The sequence below is a fragment of the Lepisosteus platostomus genome, chromosome 7, assembly GCF_059453375.1.
Source record: "Lepisosteus platostomus isolate fLepPlt1 chromosome 7, fLepPlt1.hap1, whole genome shotgun sequence".
Lineage (NCBI taxonomy): Eukaryota > Metazoa > Chordata > Actinopteri > Semionotiformes > Lepisosteidae > Lepisosteus > Lepisosteus platostomus.
In genome coordinates this window covers 50442646-50467902 of record NC_142617.1, presented here as the reverse complement: position 1 = coordinate 50467902, position 25257 = coordinate 50442646, and the positions used below count along the sequence as shown (strand labels likewise).

The 25257-nt window shown below is 47.0% G+C and overlaps 1 protein-coding gene across 1 annotated transcript; it reads right to left on the bottom strand.

Annotated features, from left to right (window-relative positions):
* Positions 1–63: 63 nt before the first annotated feature.
* On the bottom strand, positions 64–25255 carry strc1 (stereocilin 1). Its single transcript, XM_088641012.1, has 29 exons — positions 25074–25255; positions 22361–22525; positions 21069–21896; positions 20636–20660; positions 18033–20052; positions 17006–17071; positions 16752–16862; positions 15998–16152; positions 15459–15645; positions 15086–15201; positions 14271–14400; positions 13847–14032; positions 12844–12882; positions 12289–12459; positions 11936–12076; positions 11012–11073; positions 10086–10221; positions 9831–9919; positions 9500–9635; positions 8751–8947; positions 8265–8355; positions 7987–8173; positions 7550–7725; positions 7117–7272; positions 6477–6619; positions 5577–5725; positions 4348–4445; positions 3797–3947; positions 64–2757 (listed from the first exon to the last, which is right to left on the bottom strand). Exons 2-29 carry the CDS (start codon positions 22515–22517, stop codon positions 2663–2665), a joined length of 6198 nt encoding a protein of 2065 aa, XP_088497138.1. The 5' UTR covers positions 22518–22525; positions 25074–25255; the 3' UTR covers positions 64–2662.
* Between the last annotated feature and the right edge of the window lie 2 nt (positions 25256–25257).

The window sequence follows — 25257 nt, the reverse complement described above, 5'->3', positions numbered from 1 at the left end:
GTATTTTTGTGGTTGTGCAGCAGCGCTCCGGATCTGGAATACAATCGCAGGAGAGACCGTAGAGATGCTTGATTTCGTTTAATGAGCAATGTTTGAACATCCAGATGCACACAGGACGGACGATATCCTCTACTACACAGAAGTTTTATTATACCGTCCTTTTTATGATATTTACGAAAAATAAGTTCAATACAATAACCATATGAAATTCACACATCGGTTTTTGTCGTGTTATACTAGAAGCACACATCAGGCATTTAAATTAATCACCAAGCACAAAATTAGTAAAATATTGTGCAGTATCACTCCAAGTAGATTTAAAATTATTACAATAACAAAAATAAATCTTGAAAATATATAACAAGACGCTCTATTATATAATTGTACTTAATAGTTGAGATCAAGGAACTATATAAGTAGATTAATTGAATATACATTTAAAATAGCACAATTTAACATCTTCATTCAGTGAAAGCAGTAAAGCAGTATGACGATAATTACATGACGTTTTCATTTATAGTTTCATATGCGAAATACAAAAAGGAATCGAAATGTGAATGTATACAGTATATTCCGTACGAGCGGTACAAAGCCTGAAAAAGCAAAACAAAGATAATTAAAACAACATTCACAGCAGACTGAAAAATAACGAAAAGAATATAATGACCCAGCTCACTTTTTAAGAAATAGTCTCAGTTTTTACAAATATGTGAAGACATCAGCCATTTTTACGTTGCGTAAAAAGGGATATGTGTAAAACACGTTTTACTCCAGGACTGTCCAACCCCGGTTGGACAAAGGTCTCTGGAGCAGCATCACCTGCAGAGCTGACGGGAGCTGTTCAATCGGTCCAGTTAAACCAGTAACCAGCTGGTTTATCTCGTTCAGGGCGGAGCTGGAATGAAAACCCGCAGAGTCACCGGCCCTCTGGGTCCAGGGTTGGACAGTCGGTGTACACCACACTATTAATGTCCGCGACATTTCGAGACAAAGAAAAAAAAAGCCTTACAGAAAATTCCTTCTGATTCCGCAATAGCCGTGGAATAACAGGCGCTTGATAATAAGTGCTACAACTGACTTTATTATTCATCATTCGTGATTAACACCATCATTTGCTTTCAGTCTGTCCCACCTTAAAACACACCAAGAGGGCTGGTGTTTTGTGCTTTCCTACTACAGTATAAAACGTAGGCACCTGCCATTCAGTTTTAAACAATGTTCTCTAAAATCCTAGTTTTATCCACTTTCAACACTTTCAAAATAGGGAAGTCTCTGTATTGTGGACCATACTAATGATATTGGTTTACCAATACCAATAATGGTCAAATGTGGGTAACAGTAACTACATCATCTCAGTTGTAAACCCACACCCCTGTGACAGGACCGCATAAATGCGGAGTTGAAGCAGACTTTCCAACACAATCCTAAGAACACGCTGTTAGGCTCCAGATGCCTTTAGAGTTGAATCTGTTTATGGACACATATCTGACAGTTTGTATCTAAATATTTTTTCTTCATCCCAATATTTACTTGGGAAGTATGATATTTCTGCACCCGGGTAGCGTAATTCCAGTTCTTTTCCCACCCACGTTCTTAATGATGTAATTTAACTGATTGCTGTATTTAATTTGATGAGTTGAGTTCTTTTCCCCAAGTCTTACTCTCTTGATGATCTACAGAGAGCTGCAAGGCTGTGGGACTGTTGGACTCAAAGATTTATGCAACACTAATAGAGACAAAGGAAGAAGGCCAGTAAATTAGAAATTAACTACATTGCAGGTGGAGACGTTGAAAAGCAGGTAAGGAGTCCTCTGTGTGTGTATGAACATGTGTTTGTGTGTGCTTGTGTATTTGTATGTGTATCTACATGCACGTGTTTGTGTGCACGGTTGTGTATTTGCAAATTAGTGTGTGTGTGTGCTAGTTTGTGTACATGCACGAGAGTGTGCTAGTGTGAGTACAAGCTCATGAGTGTGTGTGTGCATGTACACGTTTGCGTGCATGCACAGGTGTGCTAGTGTGTGTACATTCACATGAGTGTGTGTGCTAGTGTGAATACATGAATTTGTGTGCATGTACATGTTTGTGCACATGCATGAGTGTGTGTGCTAGTGTGTGCGTATGCACATGAGTGTGTGCCAGTGTGTGTGTGTACATGCACATGAGTGTGTGTGCTAGTGTGTGTGTGTACATGCACATGAGTGTGTGTGCTAATGGTGTGTATTCACATGAGTGTGTGTGCTAGTGTGTGTGTACATGCACATGAGTGTGTGTGCTAGTGTGTGTGTACATGCACATGAGTGTGTGTGCTAGTGTGTGTGTGTACATGCACATGAGTGTGTGTGCACATGCACATGAGTGTGTGTGCTAGTGTGTGTGTGTGTGTGTACATGCACATGAGTGTGTGTGCTAGTGTGTGTGTGTACATGCACATGAGTGTGTGTGCTAGTGTGTGTGTGTACATGCACATGAGTGTGTGTGCTAGTGTGTGTGTGTACATGCACATGAGTGTGTGTGCTAGTGTGTGTGTGTACATGCACATGAGTGTATGTGCTAGTGTGTGTACAAGCACGTGAGTGTATGTGCTAGTGTGTGTGTGTACATGCACATGAGTGTATGTGCTAGTGTGTGTACAAGCACGTGAGTGCTGCGCAGGTCTGCCTCAATGAAGCAGGCTGTGTCCAGACAGGAAGAACGACAGCAGGCCCAGGAACAGCACGGAGGCGGCGGGTTGCAGCGACAGTCCAGTGGACCTTCCTGTCAACAAGAAGAGCAACACTGAGGAACTGCACTCTGGGTAGCAATCAACAGCAGCAGCAGCACCGCAGAGAGAGGAGCACGTCAGACACCGCCTTCTCCAGACATTTGTTTCTGTTATTGTTCACCTGCCAAACACGCTTCGTATTTCCAGAGATTTCATGTCAGTGTGAAAGATTTAAGTTACCACTCTAAGAAGTGCTCAGGTCTGGGAAGATGGAAAACACTTGCTGTCCTACAGTATAGCTGCCTTCATAGCTCTTTTCTCTTAGGCTCCATTACAACTCTGGAGCGACACACCAGTCCATCCTGTTCATATCACTGGGCTCTGGGCGTGACGATCTGTCTGGCTGTTTTACCAAGGTCTCTTTCATGGGAGAAGTGAGAAGAAGACAACCCACACACTGCCACACTAATGTGATTACTGAGCCACATGTTCTTTATTGAAATCAGCGACAAAAGCACAGCGTTCGGCTCCTTCATTGTGAACAAGTATCAGGTGAACATTCAGTGTTGATGAATATTATATGAGTATCAAGGTGCTGAGGATCATTATAAAGTGTGAATGCTTGTTCCAGGGGCATGTGCTCGTAGGTATTATAAATGAACTGCCCTGAGGATGGCTCTGTATCTGAGATATTTAGAGTATTTAACGTCTTCTTTGTGCTTTTCAGCCTGGAATGAACCTCTGCTCATTCCATTACACGAATCAGGCTCAGAGTAGTTCCGTCTGGCCATAGCGAGTTTCTCAGTGTAAAGCAGTATGATGTGAACGGTTATCTCTGCATCTGCTGTTGCTATATGCCAAGTTGACATTTCTAGCTATCCCCCTGCTCCTGGTTTCTGGAAAGCCATTGTCAAAGCAGATATTGACCAGGCCATGTCAACATGAGGACCATTGTGGGGGTTTTTTTCCCCATGGACTCAATTTTCGAGAACGACCAAGAGATTCAGTTTCTTCTTACAAGTTTGGCTGATAGCTGTGAGATACTAATTGTGGTGAGAGGCGCTATATAAAGCGTAAGGTAGTGTGTCGCACCCCTGAAGTCCACGGGCTTGTCCTCCCAGGGCGTCAGCACCATGGACAGCGCTGTGAGCTGCATGCTGCTCAGGGCCTGGCGCTGGCTGGAGGTCACAGCTGCAGCCTGGTCATAGGAGAACATCCGGATCTGGTCCGGACTGAACACCACCTGCTCAGGGGCAGGAGAGGGGGCAGGGTCATGAAACACAGGGACAACACTCATACAGGAAAGGACATTTTCTTAACCGCTGGTCAGATTTTTGGAAATCCCTAAAACATCAAAAGCTGAAGAACTTTTGAAAAAAGAGCAGGAAATGCTAAGCTGGCACAGTTAAGAAAATAACTAGTTTAATATTCTAATGAAGATCTTGGTTGGACAGAAAACTTAATTAGGCGGTGGACCTCCAGGCCTACAGATGAGAACCCCAGACAATAAGTGAGTTATCTGTATATACTTGTTTAAGTTTTAATTAACAAAAAGATGCAATCAGCTGGTACATGCAGGGTACCGGCATGCACCTTAGTTTTAAATACCCACCTCCCCAAAAAACACAGCCTAGAGGACTTACAGAGAACTTGGCCAGGGGGATGAGTGAGATGGCCAGCGGAGTCATTCCCTCTATCTGTTCCTTCACCAGTGAGGACAGGGACATGTCGGGAATACCTGCTACTCATTCACACCAGAGGGCAAGAGACAGCAGCTGAGAAACTCCACTGACCACAACAGACATTGTACATATCTTCTCAGTTTATCTGTAACACCGTGGAAAATTAATGGAATTTTTTAAGTGCTGAATGAATAGAACAACGTGTTTTTGTTTTAAGTTAGAATTGTTTAGAATTTTTTTTTGTTAGAAAATCAACTGCTTAGAATCTCCAGTTGTGTGTTTTTCACATCTCAGCTCACAACTGGCAGCCCACTGGAGCTCAGCAGGTGTGACCCCGGTCAGTACCTGGATGGGAGACCTCCTGGGAAAGCTAAGGTTGCTGCTGGAAGAGGTGTTAGTGGGGCCAGTAGGGGGCGCTCACCCCGAGGGTTGGGTGGATCCTAATGCCCCCGTATAGTGATGGGGACACTATACCGTAAAAAGGCACCGTCCTTCGAAACTGAATCTCTGTAATCATTAAAAATCCAGGGGCATTTCTGGCCAAGTTTTCCATTGGCTCTTAGAAATCATGGCCTCCTAATAATCTCCGTCTATAAACTGAACTCCCCACTGATAGCTGGTGTGTGGTGAGCGTCCTGACGCACTATGGTTGCGTCACATCATCCAGGTGGGGCTGCACACTGGTGGTGACGGAGGGGAGTCCCCATTACCTGTAGCGCACTTTGAGTGGAGTGTCCAGAAAAGCGCTATATAAGCGGTAAGGAAGTGTAGACAGACCCCTCTGACCCGCCAACCTCCAAACCACCTGTCTTCTTACACGTCACAGGCTTGGTAGCCCTGTGCCGAAGGTTCAGCGCCCACAGGAGGAGAGGCATGTCCCTCACAGGAAGTATCACATGTGTGCAAGTGCGCAGGAAGTCACAGGGGTCACGGGGTCACTAGCAGCCGGCACAGCCCCGGTTGACACTCCTGACCCTACATCCGGCCGTGCCCAGCCCACTGTGTCACATTGGCTAGTGACGTGACCCAGGCTGGAACTCGGGACGCAACGAGTTTTGGACACCGCCTTCAGACCCAAGGCCTCGCTCCATCTCCAGTGGCAAAGCCAACGAAGGAGCTCCTGTGCAGTGAGAGTGTGGGGGCTCCTTCGGGCCGGCCCGTGGGGGCTGCGTGAGGGAAGTAGCGGGTACCTGCAACCGAGCCGATCTCCATGAAGACCTCGGGGCCCCAGGAGCTGATGGGCCCGAACGTCGCCGCCTGAGACAGGAGGCCCACCAGTGAGCCCAGCTGCTGCTCTGAGCAGGGCAGGTTCATCCGGCCGATCCACAGCACTGCCTTACTGTCAGGGAGGGAGACAGACTCTTTAAGCTTGTAGCAGTGGCTTGAGCATGTCTTAAACAATGCATTTCACAGCCAAACCCTCTTCACTTTGGCTTCACCTACCATACCCTCAGCGTAACCCAGTCAATGACTCAAGTCAATGAAGCATGCATAGTTTTCAAAGCCACTTGCAAAATATTACATGAACTTGATGAAGTGTTTGGGCAATTGACTCAGCAGCATCCTCCATTGCAAGATGAAATCACGACATCATTCAGAGCTTTGGAGCATAAATCAGTTTTTTAGAAACTGAAACATGTTGAGTGTGGCTCCATACTGGCAATCAAATTGCAGCTTTTTCTATTCAGCTGGATGCTCCGATAGATCTTGTGGGGACAAGGCCTATTATTGCACTTAAAAGTAAGTGATATTAAAGATTTCTGATAATCTGTGTGTGTCTTGACCAAGCAACCTGTAGCCTGTCACAGGAATGAGCCCCTGATTGTGATCACAGCCTTGGGATGACCTGGTGGTCTTTTCATGTGGGAGATTCTGTGACAGATTACAGGCTGCTTGGTCAAGGCAAACAAAGATTATTTGAAATTTTTAATAACACTTAATTTTAGGTGACATAATAAGCCCTGTCCCTACAATGCTGTCATGTGGTCCCTAAGGAAATGAGGTTCTCCTGTGGTCTAATGGTGTGTTCTCATCATATACCCATCTGACATTCTTATTGCTTCTGTACTGAGCCGGTGCCTCAGCCCTACCTGAACTCCACTGGGTTGAGGGCCGTCATGTCAGCAGTTTTAATCCCACACACGATGTACCCCAGTGCCACCAGCGTGTTGGAGTCCAGCTTGCTGGCTGTTAGCTTGGTAGAATTGAGCACGGATCCGAAGAGCACTGAGAGCTGTGGGAGAGGGGGTGGAGCAGCCTCACTTTCCTGCACTCTCACAACACTGACGCTGTCCAGCTCTTCCTACATAAACTAGCAGGACACTGATGTCTTATGTCTACGACTTTCAACCAGGCAAGGCCAGCAAAGGAAAAACTTTATACTTTTAACTATAACTGTATAGTTAATTGAGAAGCAGAAAAAATTAGTAATATAGATTCCTTGTTAAACTAAGCCAGTACAAAAGAATATCCTATCATATCATATCAACAATAAGCATAATCAGAAAGGCAGAAGATTTCCAACTATGCAGTTTGTACTGCTTTCCAAAACCAAATATATATGCATAAAACCACAATCAGAGACAGAGAAGGAGAGAAGTAGAGACAGAAAAAAAGAAAATGACGAAGTGTGTCTGTTGTGCGTGTTGTTGTCTGTTGTACCAATACAGAAATGATCCAGCAAGGGTATGTACCCACACCCCAGCACTAACATGCCCGCGTGAGGTGTACCTGTCTGGGGCTCCAGGTGTCGACCTGGCCCAGGGCAGACACAGCGCGCAGGTCAGACAGGGCCAGGCGGCTCAGCTCGTCATCTGTCAGCCGGACCGCCAGGTAGCCCAGCTGGGCCACCACGCTGGGGGAGAAGGAGGAGGCAGGGCCGTAGATCTGCAGGGACATGGGACCAGAGGAGCTGCAGCGATGCTGTGGTACAGCTGAAAGTCTTAGGAGGAGCTAAAGTGAGCTTCTAAATGGACTGGCCTCACGAGAAAATCTTATTTGTAACAAGCAACCATTAATGAGATTTCTGCCCTGATTCTGAGAGACACTCCTCGACTTCCTGGTAGCTTTTAACTGAGAGGTTAGGTGAATTGTGTCTATTCCCTGCTGAGGAGCTCAATCGTGAGTGGGCTCTAGCTGTGTGACTGCTCACTCACTCCCTTACCTGTTTGACCTTGTTCAGGAGCAGCGTGAGCTCATAGGGCGTGAAGAAGGGTTCCTGGCCAATCAGCTCAAGGCAGTTGACAAATGCTTCAGCAGGCATGCTGGTCAGGCTGTCCACACTCCAGGCTGAGGGACGGGTGGCACGCAGACTCTCACAGCTGGGCACCAGAGTCGGAGCTGCCAGGGAGATAGACGTAGCTGACATTACACATGCAGGGGAGGGTGATCAGAGAGAGGTGCCACCCACTGGTATATTGGGTAAAAAGATCATGAAACCAAGGTTCAACCAGGAAGCTTTGGCATTAACAACATGTTCTAAACAACATACTGTAACTACTTTCTCCATTCAAAGGAAACACATATTTCAGAATTATTGAAAAATGCACTGAACTAAAAAAGAAGAGAAATAACCAATTGTTGCAGGCTATGTTGGCTTACTTATCCTAGAGAGCTTTCCAGGTCTCAGGAAGCCCAGAAAGTGCTGAAGTGTGAACTGCTGACTCTCGAAAACAGCTCGCAGATCCGATGCATCTGTGTTCTGCTGACAGAGGGCGCCAAACTCACTGCTCTCCCACTTCTGCTGGCCCAAAAACAACTTCTCTATCCTCTCTTGGGTCATCAGCATCTGAAACAAGGACACAGGAAGGTCAGCATGGCCCATTCACACATGTAAAAGGCTCTGATTCATATTTCCTCGGTGAGGGCTCTCTGCCTACCGGGGGCAACTGCTGGACAGTGGCTCTGGGAAGGAAGAAAACAAATCTGTCCACCTGATCCAGTGTCTGTGATGTCCAGCTCGGTACAGGCCTTAAAAGACAGAGAATAGTCAGTGGGACTTTCTTTCCAATACAAAAAAAACAAATCAAGAGAAGAAGGCAAATTACTGGTACCCAGTATTTATCCAATCAGGGCATGGTAATTACCTGTAGCCTTAATATAGGAATAAGACGATATTAACAGCAAAATGCAAATTAAAAAGAAAGAAGAAAAGCACAACATTTTGGCTGTGGAGCCTCTTCGGATGTGTGAACACAGTATGGAAATAACATCTGCTTGGTCCTCTGCAGCTCACGCGGACTCAGCTCCCCACGCAAACCTCTTATTAAAATGATGCTTTCGGAGTTTAGCTTGATGCTTCCTGCAGGCGAAGTCCAACCCTAAAAGCCCAAGGCTTTCTTTTTATTCATCGTGAGATTTCATACCCAAAAGTGGCATTTTCCTGCAGTATCCTCCCTACGATTTCTTTCTTGTTCTTATCGAAGCAGAAGCTCCTGATGTGCTCGATGTTTTCCACGAAATACTGCCGGTTGATTTGGACAAAGATTTCGTCCACCACAAAGGTTGCCATGGCGCCCAGGGATTCAAACTCGTCCTTGGAGAACTCCCCTGTGTGCATGCCCTGCAAGACAGCACACGTGCTCACAGCATCCCTGTATGACTCTGCCCAATCGCCTGCAACAGCACAGCGAAGAGCAGATGCAATAGAACACAGCCACACACTTACAAACCCATGGCATAGCACAGGCAATACACTGGGTCATTTTCATGACGTATGTTCATCACTGTTACTTTACTGCACCTTCTTCAAAAAAGGAAAAACACACATCACACATTTACAGAAAAGCAATTTGGAAACTTCAAGCACTCTTGAAGTTGGAATTCTGCCACCCTTAAGACATTTTCTGATTTTATAGTGGGAAGCTTTAGTTCTTATTAGGACACAATAGGAAATCAAAGTTAGTAAGGTAATCGCTTTCTTAAATACAAACAACAGTGACAATGAGTAAAAAAACAGTGACCAGCTTTTATCAAATAACTATCAGAAAGAAACAATCATGTATAAAAAGGTGAAACGGAATGTGCAAAACTGAAGATCACAAACCCCCCTGCAGTTAAAACAGTCCAGGACAGCGTCACTGAAACTAACAGGACAGCTTGATACTGCTCTTACCAGCCTCTGTACAATCTTGTCCACCAGCAGGACCTGTTTGATGTTGGGTAAACGGAGAAAGTACAGTGGGGCCTCCACTATCATCCTCTTCAGAGTATTCATCATGTCCACAGGGAAGTTCTTTATGGTGCTGACTCTACAGATGTCATCACAGGGGATATAAGGAGAGAGAGCAGGGGAGAAAGAGGAACAAGCTACCACACTGAAAGAGCCAATTAAAAACTGAAAACCGCAGCAAATAATCCAAATGGGGAAAACAGCACAGTCAAATGTCAAAAGCTATGAGTGTCACATAAAGCAAAATACAAAACAGACAAGAGATGAGACTCACGAAATCTCCAGAGCTATCTGACTGCCCAGTTTCCCCAGCAGCTCCGAGAAGAAGTTGAAACTGTACAGCTCCTCATTGATGCACTTTTTCTGATGGATAGGTGGCAGGGAGACAGGGATAAGTAACATGTTCTGTGATCAAAGATCATTGAAACCTGTTCTCAAGAATTAAAATACAAGTCTCACGCAGAGATGCCTGCTTGGGGATTTCCTACTTGAAAGACGGAGCCTAGGGCTCACATGTCATTGTACTTACCAGTGAGGTGTGAAGGTCGACAGGGAGATCTCTCAGAAAGGTCAGGATTGTGCTGATTGAGGAAGGGGAAGGCCGGGAGAGGAAGAGGTGTCTTAGAGATCCACAGTCAGTTCCCTGGACAACCGTCCCCAGAGGTCTGGACACACACAACAGACAGCCACAAATTACTTTCAACACAAAAAAACACTATAACTTGAATTTAACGACCCAGTTTCTGAAATAGGAAACCCAGCTTAAGATGCAGATTTCCAAAGCCTCATCTTTAAATTCTACATCACGCCTCCCACACGTGTGAAGAGGAATGTCCAAATCTGTTGAGACTGTGTTACACATGATCATGCTCTATTAAATGTGTGGCTAATTAGAAAACAAAAGCTATTAGCAGAACTGGATTTTTAATAAGAAGAAAGATTGTTAATGTGTGGAGAGCACAGTACGATTCGCAATTCTTAGATCACGAAGATTGATGCAGTTCATGAAACCGATGCACGTGATAAACGAGGAGCTATCCCACCAGCCCCACCAGTGAGAAGTGAGTGGTGACAAAAGGTCTTTATCATTCTTCGCTCAGCAGACTTCGCGTGTGACTGGACGGACAGAGTAGGGCACTATCTCAACAGGACATGACAGATGGGGTGCAGTCCACTCAGGGGTACCAGCTGGCCAGTGGCAGAACTATCAATGCATCTATTTTACAGACATCACATTTTCCTTGCTAATGAAAACCACACCTTCAATGTTCAGCCTAACTTATAGTTGTGCAAATTGTCTCCTGTAGGCCAGGCTGACAATTTCAGTTTGCTACAGTGGCTTCCTGCTTTGTCACTTCTTCCTACAGCGATATATGAGCTCACAGGGCTGAACAATGCAGACTAAAAAATTAATCTGTCTGTATTTTATCTTCTGCAGTGCAGTATTCAACTTACAAGAAATCATCTGTAGACATGTTCACCAGAGTCTTCAGGGCTTCTTTAAAAAGCACTTTGGCCTGGAAAAGAAGATTTTCTTATTAATATTTTTTTTAAAGAAGAAAAGACCCACCCATATTTAAGTGTGCGTTTACAGAGCACTCCACTTTTTGACAGCACCCATGGGATAATGTTTAGCTTTCAGCATGACTATCGGCATCAGGCCCTGCTCATTCATTCGCAATGTCGAGCTGCCCTGTCTATTTTAGGTCCATACGAGATTCGTTGGCGTGATTTGTTATGTTCATCTGATCAGTTTCCGCTTCACTGTCAGATGTCTGTAGGCTCGGAAGCTAAGGAGCACGCAAGGGGTTTAATTGCACAGACAGTCTAATATACAGATTAGGAGAGGATAAACCAGCTTCCCCAGCCAGCTTAGACGTACAGCTTGTTAAAGGGCTGACATGTTACAGCTGATGGAGCACGCTTTGTTAACTGCTGCTCCTCTGTGATCAGAGCGTGAGGAAACAGGCAGCGTACTGAGGCACTCCTGGCCCAGTCACCCTAAAGCAGCCCTGACCTGCTCGTTAATAATTCAACACTTAATTAAGGAAATGAAGACGGCACACAGCCCAGACCTCGCCCTGCCGAGATGAAAGAAACAGCAATCAGGTGGTTGCTGCAGTGACACGTCTCCTAGCAAAGACCCTCGTCCCTCCTGTCTCTCCCCACGGGAGGTTTAGCTTTGCGGGGCGTGTGAGTGGCTGTAAGTGGGAGGGTCCAGTGCACGGCCAACAGTGTGCAAGCACTTGTGCAGTGGAGTGCAATACACTTGAGGTATTGAGGTCTCAAAATGTGTAAGAACCCCAAATTGAACTTTAGAAGGCAGCTCGCCTGACAGACAGTCTCTGACTGGACACATGGGGTACCAGGGAACCAGACCTGCTGCGTGTTCCAGCTGCACTTCCGGGCAGTGGTCAGGTTGGCGAGAAGCAGGGAGGCGTGGGGTCTCACACTCAGGAGGGCTGTAAAAGGCAGCAGGGAATCCGCAGAGGCCAGCCGGCCCGAGATCTCCTGGGAGCCCTGGAGACACACAGACAGACATTCCAGAATGTAAAGAGTTCACTCTACCCGTCAGTCTAAATCCTTCCATTCCCAGTGCATGTCCTGTCCTTTATCACAAAGGATAAGAGTGCATTCTTTGCATATCTGGCTGTCGATCCTGGCCAGATTTTACTCGTCTTTTCTGAAGGCAGTGGGTGACTCACTGAGGGGTGGTTCGTCGCCAGTCTTACCCAGAGCTTGGCGGTGATGGCATTCGTCTGGGCGGGGCTGAGGAGGGCTGGGATGGCAGTGATGTTGGGCAGAGCGGCCAGGAACACGTCTCCTGGCAGAGACTGCAGTGTCTCCACCTGCACACCGCTTATCAGAGAGCCCAGCGCCGCCAGCTGCTCGGTCACCGCCGGCTGTGGAGAGACAGCACCCTCACTCGGACCCACTCCTGTGCTCAAACTCAACACATCTACTGCTGCGCGGGGACGGTGCCTTTCGTATGCAAACAAAAACCCAAGTGACGCAGCCGGAGAAGTCTTAAAGACATAACAAGATGCTTCTGTGGGCCTCTTCTTCCATTGAAGGACTGAAATGATTTGGTTACTGAACACCCTGCGCTCATCCTGTTTCAGATTGGAATCGACACCGGCATACACCGCACTTCCCAGACACAAGCCGAGCAGCTTGTCCAGGCCTTGTCCTTAAATAATCAGTCCTCTGGCACACTCTGCACGCAGCAGCCTGAGCTTCAGAGGGAGAGCACTAAAAAAATCCCCAAAAAGCCTTACGACACCTACACTGTTGCTCTGCGAGATCTTGTCAACAATTTCCCAGGCCTACAAAATAAAAAGAAACAAAATACAAAATCATTACTTTACACACGACAGGGTTTCAGTATTATTATAATCAAATGATAGACAACTAAGAGACCAAACACTGAATAAAGTTCAGGGAATGAGGATGATCGTAGTTTATTTTTGTGTTTTATGAAACAGAATCATTATATTTTATAGCAAAGTGAGCTGAGTCAGCTGTGTTGAGGTGTTGAGAGAAACAGCCGGGGTTCAGTCACGCTGTTTTAATCAAAGGCTTCAGAAGGAGGGACAGGAAACAAACAGCGACTGTGTGGGCCTTTCTCAGCAGTCAGCAGGGCGTGTCAGTCTCCATCCCACAGCTGTGTGGACAGCCCATCCGTCTCACGCTCACCGGGATATTGAATATAGAGTCACTTTCCCCCCCAGCATGTAGATAATCCCTTATGGACATTTAGCCTGGTGTGGTCACCAATACCATGGGTATTCACATTCATTGCCATTTACTTTCCTAAAGCTCTGTCTTGGTTTCGCTGGGTTTTACTAAAACACACTACGACAATATCATGAATTACCACAGCAAAATGTTTGCAAGTGCTGAGCACAACTATCCTTATTAATGCTTACCGCAGTATGAATTACTTTAGTCTACCACTGATCTTGCTGGACAAAACCGAGCTTGGTAATTCAATACCATTACAAGACATTGAATCTTCTCATAAACTAATTACACTGAATTGATCCTTAATTGCTTAATTATTCCAGATGTTAAAGATCACTTTGGTAATTAAGGCTTAGCTGCAGCAAAGACTTACAATGGAATTTAAGTGCCAGGTCTCCTTTCTGGATCTTGAGTATTATAAGACAGAAAACAGGAACAGGAGGCTAAAAACACAGAACAGGAGAGGGAAAGCAGTGAAGCAGACAGGAATGCAAGGGAAGAACTTTGCACAAGTGAAAGGCTATGATGAGGTGTGCATTGACTCACCTGCGCAGGTGTGAAGCGGCTGGTGTGGAGGGCGGGGAGGGCGGCCAGCAGCTGTGCTGAGGAGAGCTGGCGCAGGAACGGCAGGCCCAGCCAGGGCAGGAGCTCCGCCAGGTCCGAGAGCTGCTGCGCGCTGAGAGAGCTCGTGTTCTTCAGCAGCCCCCTGTCACTGAGGAACAGCCCCGAGATCTGCACAAGACACATCATCTCAAAGGAGAGCTCTCCACACGGACGAGATCACACAGCATGCTGTTCTTGAAACAGCCTGCCTTGACAACAGCAGACCTTGAGAGCACCCGTCAAGACAATGAAACAAAATGCAATCTGTAACTGATCGTTCTTATTTTTTTCCTCCTACTAGGTGAGAGGAATAAACCAGCGGGCTTCCAGTGCTACAGGGTAGGGATTCAGAGACTCCTAGTTTTACCATTTCACCGGGAACCGCCAGTCCCTGTTGGATACACTCCTTCACATTCTCCTGGATCGTGGCGAAGGCCTCCCTCTTTTTGTATGCCAGTAAATCGACAGTGCTCGCAAAACAGGTCAGGTTCCCCAGCCTTGTGGAAAGCAAAGAGCAGATCCAAAATGATAACAGGGCGAAAAACAAAACACCAATCTGACAGAAATGATCTCCCCCTTTTAAATGTTTTTTCTCTTTGTCCTCAGACTTTTCGCTGACAGCTTTGCATTCAGTATTTGACACAGTTGCTTGATGGGAAAGCTACACAAGTCCCAGTTGTGAATTAATGTAACACTACTCACGATGATGAAGTGCACAAGTTGGTAGATTAACAGAGATCGAGATCTTTTTGCTTCTATCACAGGGAGGGCTGGAGGGGTGTTCTTTTAAAATGGAATGATGGCTCAACCACTTTTGCACCCAACCGAGAGTCACAGGCCAGGAATCCCACTGCTGCCACCAAATGTCACAGGGAGGTAGCTGATAGGACCTCAGTGTGGTGGAACTCCTGGTCTATAACTCTTAGAGGAATTTTTTGTGTATTTTTGTTCTACTTGTTATTTTTGGACTATATATAATTGTTTGTTGGTTTGTGGGGAGCACTGTCCAAATAAACCACCACTTTTGCAAATGCTGTTGCGGCTGAGCCATCATTCCATTTTAAAAGAACTCACTTGGGCACCCCCGCCCTCCCTGTGACAGCTTCCTTCTCAGGACATAAAAATAACAGTACCTTGCTGTTTCTTTTTTTCCAGCATTGAATGTTGAATTTACACACTCACATCTTAATGTCAGAAGAAGACAGGTTTCTGTATGCTTTCAGAATGCTCTGAGCCACAAACTGACTCTGCAGGCTGCTCAGGGAGTTGTTCAGGAGAACGTCAAGACCATTGAAAATCTGAAACGGGAAAGAATCACACATTGCAACTGCAGCTTTAGTGATTTGGAGACCACTAAAAGCATCTGAGCAGCCATGGTTTCATGACCGAGCTCTTCCTTTACCTAGTGCACCTCTCTGGACATCAGCTCTTCATTTGCAGTGATAGTGAAGAGATCCACATAGCTGTAACATGCAGTGGTTTCTGAGCATGTTCAGTTCCATTCTGGTTTGTACTGTAAGTTTGCTTATTTCACAGCATGGCTGTTGTTAGTTACCTGCACAGATGAGAGACTCTGGAATTTGCTGAAGGGAAGGTACACTATCAGATCTCCGGTGTCCTGGATGAAAGTCGGGGGATTAGAAGACGTGTTTAAGAAGAGGCTGGAGGAGCTGAACCATTTCCCAAATGCCTTCTTCTGGTCGAGAGAAAGCTTCTGCAGGTTGGCATTTATGATATTCAGCCTGGAGTTGATAGAGAAATGAATGTCAACCCTTAGCCTTCATTTGAATAGCAGGCACTGCTTAAAAAAGCTCATCAGTAAGTACAAAACAAAAGGTCAAATCCTAACCTTAAGCACACCCTAACAATAACCCTAACACTAATCCCAGGTCCAACTGTAACTCTAACCCTAAACCCATCTCTTAGCACAACCATAAATGTCACTTTAGATATTTCTGTAATTTCTGTAATTCTAACACCACGCTATTTCCATCCTTAGTCCAACCCCAACCTGAGGTCTCCTGCAGTGCCTCGCCTGGCTAAAGTCTTGCAGAAAAGTGATGCAAGCAGCACACAGCAAACCGAAGTTCTTACACATCTGTATTGCCCTGTAGTGGGGGCAGCGATAAGATATCAGGCACAGTGGCATAGGGCAGCAGAGGGGCCAGGTCCACAAAGATGGTACTGTCAGCATAGAGGTGCTTCTGGAGAAACACGGAGACCAAGATCCTCAGGTAGTCCTGTGTGATCTAGGTCAGAACAAGAAGCGACAAGCAGTCATCCGTGGAACACTGAACAGGAATGAAGCTTAGACCAAAATCTTGACATTTGGAAATAAAGGAGGGATCCGTCTGAGCAGAGGTGTCCTGCTGGCACAGTGGCTAGCATTGCTGCCTCGCACTGCAGTGGCTCTGGGTTCAAATCGTTTCTGCAAGGGGTTTGTATCTTCTCCCCGTGGGAACGTGGGTTTAGTCCCAGTGCTCCGGTTTCGTCCCGCGGTCCAGAGCTATACTGGTAGGTTAATTGGCTGCTGGGAAAATCGGCCCTGGTGTGAGTGTGTGTGCCCTGTGATGGAGTGGCATCCTGTGCAGGGCGTCCTCTGCCTTGTGCCCACTCTTGCTGGGATAGGCTCCAGCTCCCCTATGGCCCTGAATGGGATGGCTGGCAGTTCAGAGTCCCACCGAGCTCAGTGTAAACTAGTCCTACATTTGTTCTGTATGGCACTGTGAGAGCACCTTTTGATGGCTGTGCACAGACACGTGCACACGAGCTCTTTCCAGGAGAGCCGCAGGACAACGGTGGGTGGAAGCTTCAGGGATGGTAGCCTCAGCAAGACAGGAGCACTCACCTGTACAGCCTCCATGTTCCTGGTGAGATACTGCAGTATCTGCCTGGCCGTCGTGCTGTCTGTCGCCGCCAGCACTGCTCGCAGGTTCTTCAGGGGGATCCGGAAGTACTCCTGCGGGCCAAGACGCACACCAAAATGAGGCACAGGAGGAAAGACAGAGCACAAACGGAAAAGGGGCGTTTCCACACGGGCCACACCGAGGGAGTCGCTTGTCTGTGGCGATGCCAGGATATTTTGAATCCCCGCGCTCTCACCTTGATGAGAAAGAAGCCGTCGTGTGAGACCTCGCGCGCCGTCTGCATCATGCTCGTCAGGACGTTCTGTTTGCAGAAGAACACAAACCAACAGTCATGCAGGAAACCGATTTGAAATGGATAATATGAATATATCTAACTTATTCAAGTAGGTAGCGGCGTCAGCGTGCGTAGGCTGCAAGGGAACAAGTAAAGGGTTTATTCCATGCCGAAATGAGAAGAAAGGAAACAATGTTTCGGCTGCAGAGCCTTCTTCGGGTGTGAAGAAGTAGGCTCCATACCTGAAAAAGGTTCTACAGCTATTGTGTTTCCTTTCTTCTCTTTTCAGCATGGAATAAACCTTTGACTCGTTCCCTTGCATATCTAAATTATGACTGTTACTTATGAATTTGGATGCTTTATGTACAGATAGATTTACATATACATGCAAATGCAGGGAAAAAATGTAGGTCAATTCAACTGTTTACATGTCCATCCATTTCCTATGCTCTTCATCCAACTGAGGGTCAAGGTCGCAGGGATGCTGGAGCCTATCCCAGCAAGGAATGAGCTCAAGGCAGGATACACCCTGGACAGGACACCATTCTTTCACTGGACACACACAGACACACTCACCCCAGGTTCAGTTTTCCCAAAAGCCAATGAACCTAGCAGCACGTCTTCAGACTTTAGGGAGGAAACCCACGCAGACATGGCAAAAACATTCAAACTACATGCAGAGAGTACCCCAGGATTTGAACCCTGGGCTTCAGCACTACGAGGCAAAAGTGCTAACCATTTTGCCAGTATGGGAACAAGTAATAGGTTTATTCCATGCTGAAAAAAAGAAGAAAGAGAACACAACATTTCGGCCATGGAGCCTTCTTCAGGTGTAAGCCTACACATGCTGACGCAGCTACCCACCTGAACTATTTTGCCAGTATGTCACCTGACACATTTACCATGTATTTTTGCTAAATAAGAACCACCTGTACAGGCTATTATAAGGTAGCCCAAATACAGAGTGTTGTGTCTGGGCTCTGCTTACCCCAAAGCACTGCAGAAGAACTCTCTTGTTCTCGAAGTTCTTCTCATACTCCAGGTAAGCCCTGACAGACTCCAGCACGCTGAGGTGAATGTTCGCCGACGCGTGGAATGAGATCAGGCGATTATCTTCCAGGACCACCAGGAGGATCACAACCTGATTGGCTGCCTGTGCGAATGCTGTGGACACCTGCTCGGTAATGAGGCTGTTTGTCTTCAGACCGATTGCCTCTATCCCACACTGAAGAAAGTGCTGGAGGCCCCGCAACTGGCTGGAGCTCTGCTGGCAGACAGCAGTGAAGTCTACACTGCAGGACCAGTTCAGCTGTCTCACCAGGTCTCTCACAAAGCACGGTTTGGGCTCTGTATTGTTGCCGCTACTCTGGTTGCTATAGATGTTGTACGTAGCACAGAGGGTACCAACCCAAAAGCTGGAAGGTTCCCGTGTCAGTAAGGAAAGCAGGAAAGAATTTTTGCAAACCAGGGACACAAATTTTGCGTGATCCAAGTCCCAGCACAAAGCCAGCAGGGACGAGTCTGGAAGTTCAACCGCCCAGGACTCGTAGAGGCACCGCTCTGCCGGTTTAAGCCTAGAGACACTCCCCGAACCGGAGAGGTTGGCGCAGAACTCCACGAGCCAGGTGTTGTCGAGGTTGGCCAGGAGGTTCTGGAGGAGCGTTTCGTTGGCGCAGACCCACTGCGTGAAGTTCGCCTTGTCGTAGTCGGCGCACACGGCCACGTCGGTCATGTCGATCACAGCCGGGAGGCTCCACTCGCTGTATCGGCACGCCTGCCCCACGGCCTCACTGGTCTCGTTCTCCCCGCAGGCGGAGAGCAGCCACTCATTCTGCAGCTCCAAACTGAGCTTCTCGAACAAGGCCATGTTGCAGCACACATTCTTACTGAAGGTCAGCTGGTCATTCTGCCAACACAGGGCTACAACAGAAGGATCCACAAACCCCTCCATCCACTGATCATACGTACACCAGGCAGCAGTGCTGAGATGGCTGTTATTAAACACACTTGAGTAGCTGGCACAGTAATCTTTAACCCAGACGTTTTCTTTGTCGCTCATCAGAACCTCAAGTATCTTCGCATCTGTGCAAACTATGCGATTAAAATTCTCGCCGTCATGCTGCGCGCAGATGGACACTGTGACCATGTCTACCGAGGCAGACTCCTTCCACTTACTGTAGCGGCACAGGTCAGCAATGTTTTCCGAAGCAGGAACCTCAGCGGGCGGCTCTGCAAGAGAGCAGTTGATTGACAGCCACACGTTACCGGGATTGGCAAATATTCTGAGGAACAGCTCCAGATCGTTGCAGAGCGCCTTCTCCAGACCAGCCTGATCCACGGTCCAGCAGAAACTCAGCACCGAAGGGTCCACTGTTTCGGGAACCCAGGTGGAGTACTTGCAGTAGTACCTTTTCGCATCTGCGTCAGAGAAGTTTGTGCAATAGGCCGACAGCCATGCATTGTTTGCATCCTGCATCAGCAGGGGCAAAAGCCTCCCATTATAGCAGACGCCCTGGAAGAAATTCTCCTTGTCGTTCTCACTGCAGAAGGACACGGAGGCCGGATCGACGCGGCCGGACTGGGTCCAGTTGGCGTACAGGCAGACCAGCTCCCTGAGGCTCAGGGTGGATCTGGCCCGCTGAGATGAAGACTGGCAGTCCATCCCACCATACAAGAGCGAGGAGATGGTGTGAACGCTCCTGCACCCGCTGTTCCACACCTGCCCGGCCTCGGGGGGAGACAGGTTGCTCAGAGCCTTGCACAAAGAAGAGACTGCAGCGGAGGGCTGCCCGTCCAGGCGCAGCCTGGAGCAGATGGCTCCCTGGACCTGAGTGAAGTTATATGGGTCACAGCTCCAGGCCTCCGGAGGGGAACTGGGCAGCAGCGACCGTGTGAACTGAACCGCCTGACACTCGGGGGCTGGGTAGCTGCACAGTGGAGGCTCCGATGGCAGGAAAATGTCCAGGATCAGATCACCGAAATTCCAGCTGACATTGTGGCTCATTCCCCTAGGCAAAACAGCACACGGTCCCATGAACTGGCCCAGGCAATGGCACAAATGCATGCGTGAAATCAATCAAACACTGCAGGGGAGTCTAAAATGAGCTACTAGGTCATTCAGTGCTGCAGAACTGTTTCAAGTAAGATATAGTTGTGGAAAGCAAAGTGTGGATCTATTCATTTACAACACTATGTATTATGATTGCTCAATACTACTAAGATTATTATTAGAAATATTAGTAATAATAAGCAAACCCAAAAGTATATACAATACACACACAATTCAGATTTTATATTTAATATATTTTGCCTGAAGACCATACTAAATTAAAATCCCTGCAATCCAAGCTCTGCCTGTTGTAAATTTCAACCATATCTACCCAAACTGTACCCATAGAGCACAGTGGTGGTGGGCGGGAGGGTAGTGTTCTGTTCTGGAAAAGTCGAAAACGATTATCCAGTGTTTCACTGTCCTAGTGCTTATGAAGTAAAGGTTTGCTTTAGGATCCGGTCAATATTGTTTACAGCTGTGAGGTACTGGCATGCTTCAACCGGAACCGTCAATTCAGAAACATGATATGGGAAACTTACCACATGAGCAGCTGTTTCAAATCCCCTAGACAGAAAAGAACAAGCAGGAAGGGCAATGATATAACTGCACTGGGAGTGACATCAATCCTGTACATGCACTTCAAAATTCAGCGTGGATTTTTAAAAATATGTAGGTCTTTCAATGCAGTGTGTGTCATTACACTATTTCTGTGCTGTGCTGCTTTCAATAACTTGTTAGAATTTTAACTTAAAATGAAAAGATCTATACAAAATTTCATTGGGCTGTACTTCTTGGGTTTTAAAGCTATTTTACGTTATTAGATTATTGGGAAATATCTCTCTAGAGAACTTTAATATCGTATGGAAATCTATAATAACTATATGAAACACCAGGTGATCCGGGTTCTAAAACATGGTACTAGTCTGCATTCACACAACTGGGCACAGCAGAACAAGGTAAGATTTCACGAACCTTGCTGGCACTGCTCATTTTGGTCCATAACAGGGACATCGACCAGGATCTCCAACCCAGTTTGCAAATAACCAGTTGGGGTCAAGATTAAATACGCCAGCACGTCGGCGACGTAATTAGCAAAAGTTGGAAAGATCACTTTAATGAACGCGTGCCAAGCGTCGCTCAGCCGCGCGGAGAAAAACCGGGGCAGGAGACCAGCCCAGGTGAGCAGGCGGTCCTGGAAATCGGCTAGGCGGTCTAACACTGGCGACTCCTGCGTGGGCGAAGGAAAGAGGCTCTGGAAACTCGTCACCAGCGAGCGCCCGAGGTTGCTGGCTTGCGTGGAGCGGCAGCTCTGTCTCTGCATGGAGTCGAGGAGCGACTGCAGATACCTGAATGCCTGGGCGGCTAGACCACTGGCTTCGCCGCCGCAGTCCTCCCTGTCTAGCAGAGCGCAAACGAGCGCACCGGGCAGCTCCTCCAGAGCCTGCTCGGCAAACAGCGGCTGGTAAATCGTATACATGAGTTTCAGGGCGTTGAGGTAGATCTCCATGTCGGTGTCCTCAAACACAGTCGTCAGGATGGCTTGCAAGCCCTCCTTGGTTGCTTCCAAAGAGGGATTACCCAGGACCGGGATCACTCTGCCCTTGTCTCCGTTCAGCTCTTGTCCTCCGCTGGCTCGCGCGTCGGGAGAATCCATCCTCTCCATCAGCCTCCGCAGACTCCGCTCCAGCGGACTCCCACCGCCCGCGTCCCCTCCGCCCTTTCTGGTCACAGTGTTGTGGTTCGCCAGTCCGGCGTGTCCCCGCTTTGTAAGCAGGTCTTCCGACTGGCCCCAAACACCTCCTGTAAGAATTAATTAAAAAAAACACACGTCCAAGGTGCTAACACGAAACCAGCTATCTTGGGTAATTGAATCCGTCATCTACAAAAACAGCACTGAGTGGTTGGTTTTCTGGGGATAAATGAATAATACGCGTGCGCAAAAATAGCCAGTTTACTGCATGATCTTAGTTGTACAGCAAATCTGTTACAAAGGGAAACATTTAATGCTTAAACACTTTCCGCACTTTCAGTTACTTGGATTTGTAACAGTGGCTCAAATTTTAAAGGGGAAACAAGAAAATGGCTAGGGATAGCAACTTGCAGTCTACGGAAAGTTAATAAGCATTAATAATTCACTACTTCCACATTCAGCTACATCAGACTAACATTTAGTAGATGTTGTTACATTTAGTATCATGCGAGAGTAACATCTTTTAGCAGATATTGTGGGGAAAAAAGCCCGTTCCATCTCCCCAGGAACCTACCTTGAAAGACACCCAGGACTAAGAGGATAAATACCATTCTCCTCGGCATCTGTGGAGAGTTTAGCGGAAGTCCAGCTACGTAAAAGCCCAGTAGACTCAGAAACAACCCGAAGTCGGTGCGCATCGCTCCAGTAGCAAAGGGTGGTGTAGGGTGCATTTTAGCTGCTGAATTAAAAAAAATATATATCAATACGAGACTAATATTCAGATAAGAAAATTATTTCCTGTCAAAATGTTAGCACCGTTATTCTGGTCATTTTTCCTTTTTGATTTAAAACGACATCGAAACTCCAAGAAGCGGTTAATAAACGCGCGGTCTCTGTGTTATCCCTTTTTAAAAGATTTGATTGCTACAGGGTGTTAGGGGAAAAAAAGGGACTCTTCCAGCATCTTCCAGTTCTCTCCACGACGACCCTGACGGACTGCCGCCTGCGCCAGCTCACCCGGGGCAATTTCATTTACACGCCACAATGGCTGAGGAATTGGCTATCCTTGTCCCCTCTCCTGCAACTTTATCCTCGGGTAATTAAAAGAGCGCAGAAAATAGGTGCGGCTAAGAGCTGTGAAATACACGTAAGTTCGCCAATAAAACGCAGAGGGCTTTGAAAAATTAATACGTCTTGTTGATACCCCGTCTCATTACGGCTTCTGTAACCGACACCCGTCGTGTTTGTAACAGATAACGGGAAAAGTATACCTGCCGGACAGAGAACGGTGCCGAAATGCCGCTTCGAGCCAAAATGAATTAACCTCGCAGCGCCACCCAAAGGGGCTATCGATTCTCTCCCAGCACGCCGTTTCGCTCCATTTCTCGCCGTCGCTCGCTGACAACTGATGGCCCCGAAATGCACCACAAGTGGAAAAACGGAGAGATCCTTCCGCCCCATGTTCTGCCTTATACATTCCTACTGTAGCCGAGTACACAGAGGCGCTCCAACTCATCGCTTTGAGCAATGAATACAGGTAAATGTTTAAAGGGGCTCCTGCTGGGTCGTACTATCAAGCATAATGTTTAGGATTTTATATAACCATACTGTAGATCCAGCTACCACTAATAATACATAGCCTGCAATGCGAAAGACCAATTCCTAATGCAAGAAATTGTTTATGGCTACTAATGGGATCCTATCTTATAAAAGAGAACGCAGCCAGAACATGCCGCTCACGTATTCACAGTCGGTTTTGCGTTAAAATCGTAAACGCGAACGCTCACTGCGTTTTCTAGAACCGCAAACTCACACAAAGCGCGGGGAAACAAAACGGTACTTTTCCGCGTTATGGCTGCTACCTATTTACACCGATGAGACGTTCAAGGTGATTAATGCTCAACTCGCACCGTGAATGACAACGACAGGGAGCCTTTACGGTCTATCGATGCTCTTGTATCGCTTCCTGGAGCACCATATTATTTGCTTAACACTAAGAAACAAAAACAGCCCCCTGGGTGTCGGTTAACACAATTCTGGTGGCGCTGAACACATTTCCATCAGTGTCCACGGTGTCGAGTGGCACAGCGTGACCGACGGTGGTAAAAATTTAACGTGACCGGGGACCAACACGCAACCAGCGAGCGCCAAGGTGTCAGGTGGTGGAGAGCAGAGAACGAGCGGGCATTCAGAGAGCCCCTCACAGGAAAAGCCGCCAACTTGCAAGTAAGGAACGAGTTAAATGTTTAAGCCATGCTGAAAAGAGCAACAGCGCTTCAGATGTGGAGCCTTCTTCAGCCCTCTTCACACCTAAAGAAGGGTCCACAGCAGAGTCGTTGTGGCCCTTTTCCTTTCAGCACGTAACAAACCTTTACTTGTTCCTTGACAGCCTACCTACTGAAACCTGAAGTGCGTACACGTAAAAGTGCCGTCCGAAATTTCCCGGGAGCAAGATAACAGATACCGTACATAGTTCATTTGAGACAGGTCTTTTGATTACGGAATTTCTTTTGATTACTATCAAGTCATTGCAGGTGCATTCCGGTCAATATTTTAAGAGTAGGCAAAAACCTATGTACAGGACAGTTTCATATCGCCCTATCTTGTAATAGGAACGGCGAAAACAACACACGGTTAAGCCAGGAATGCTCGCTGACCGGGTGTTGCACTTCATGTACACCTAAGACAGTACACGTGCGTCTTTACAATTCCGCCCCACACTAGAGGCGTGTGACAATGCTCTTATGTGGTTTAAGTAAGTGCTACGTTGCATGGAACGCTTTTATTGCATATGTAACGCAAGATATATTAATATTATAGGAGGCAATATTGTTCACAAATTAACTATTGCGTTTAAACGCAATACTATCTCGTACAAACACAATTACGGTCTCGCATAAACGCAGAAATTTTTCCTCAGAGGTGCTAATAAGCTTCCGTACTTTTGTGGTCTTTTTAGCGAAGATCTTTTAAATGGCTATTGCCTCGATCTGCCTAGCTGTTGAACCCACTGCCACTTGTGAAACACTATGAAGAACCAAGGTTACGCACAAGAGGCGAAAATTCGGCCCATCGAACAAGTTTAGCAGATCGTAGGTAATTAACTGAAGGCTCTCAACCAGCTGTTTCTTGAGAAGCCAGGTGATATTCTTGAACAACACGGCTGAACAGCTTGTCCTACGCTCGCACGTCCCTTGTGTAAAGAAGCGTCTCCTGTTCGCGGGCCGGAGGAAGCACAAACTGCACAGGGTGGAAAGAAACGTAACAAAATATGACATGGCGCTTACCAGCAGGCAAGTGGCATGCAATTGATGTGGAAGACGGTCCGTAATTAGCGATAGAGATGACAGAATGAGCAACAGCTTGACCAGGAGAATTCTTTCTCGACACCGTGCACTGTAAACCTCACTCGCAACACACGTTCTCAAGAGATTCCTCGGTCTCTCCCTCCAGCCCCGCCAACACGTCCAC

Coding starts and splice junctions, on each gene's coding strand:
- strc1 (XM_088641012.1), bottom strand. CDS start 22,517: ATGCACCCTACACCACCCTTTGCTACTGGAGCGATGCGCACCGACTTC. Junction 16,153..16,751: donor GGAACATGGAGGCTGTACAG/GTGAGTGCTCCT, acceptor GTTCTGACCTAG/ATCACACAGGACTACCTGAG. Junction 8,174..8,264: donor CTGTCCAGCAGTTGCCCCCG/GTAGGCAGAGAG, acceptor TCCTTGTTTCAG/ATGCTGATGACCCAAGAGAG.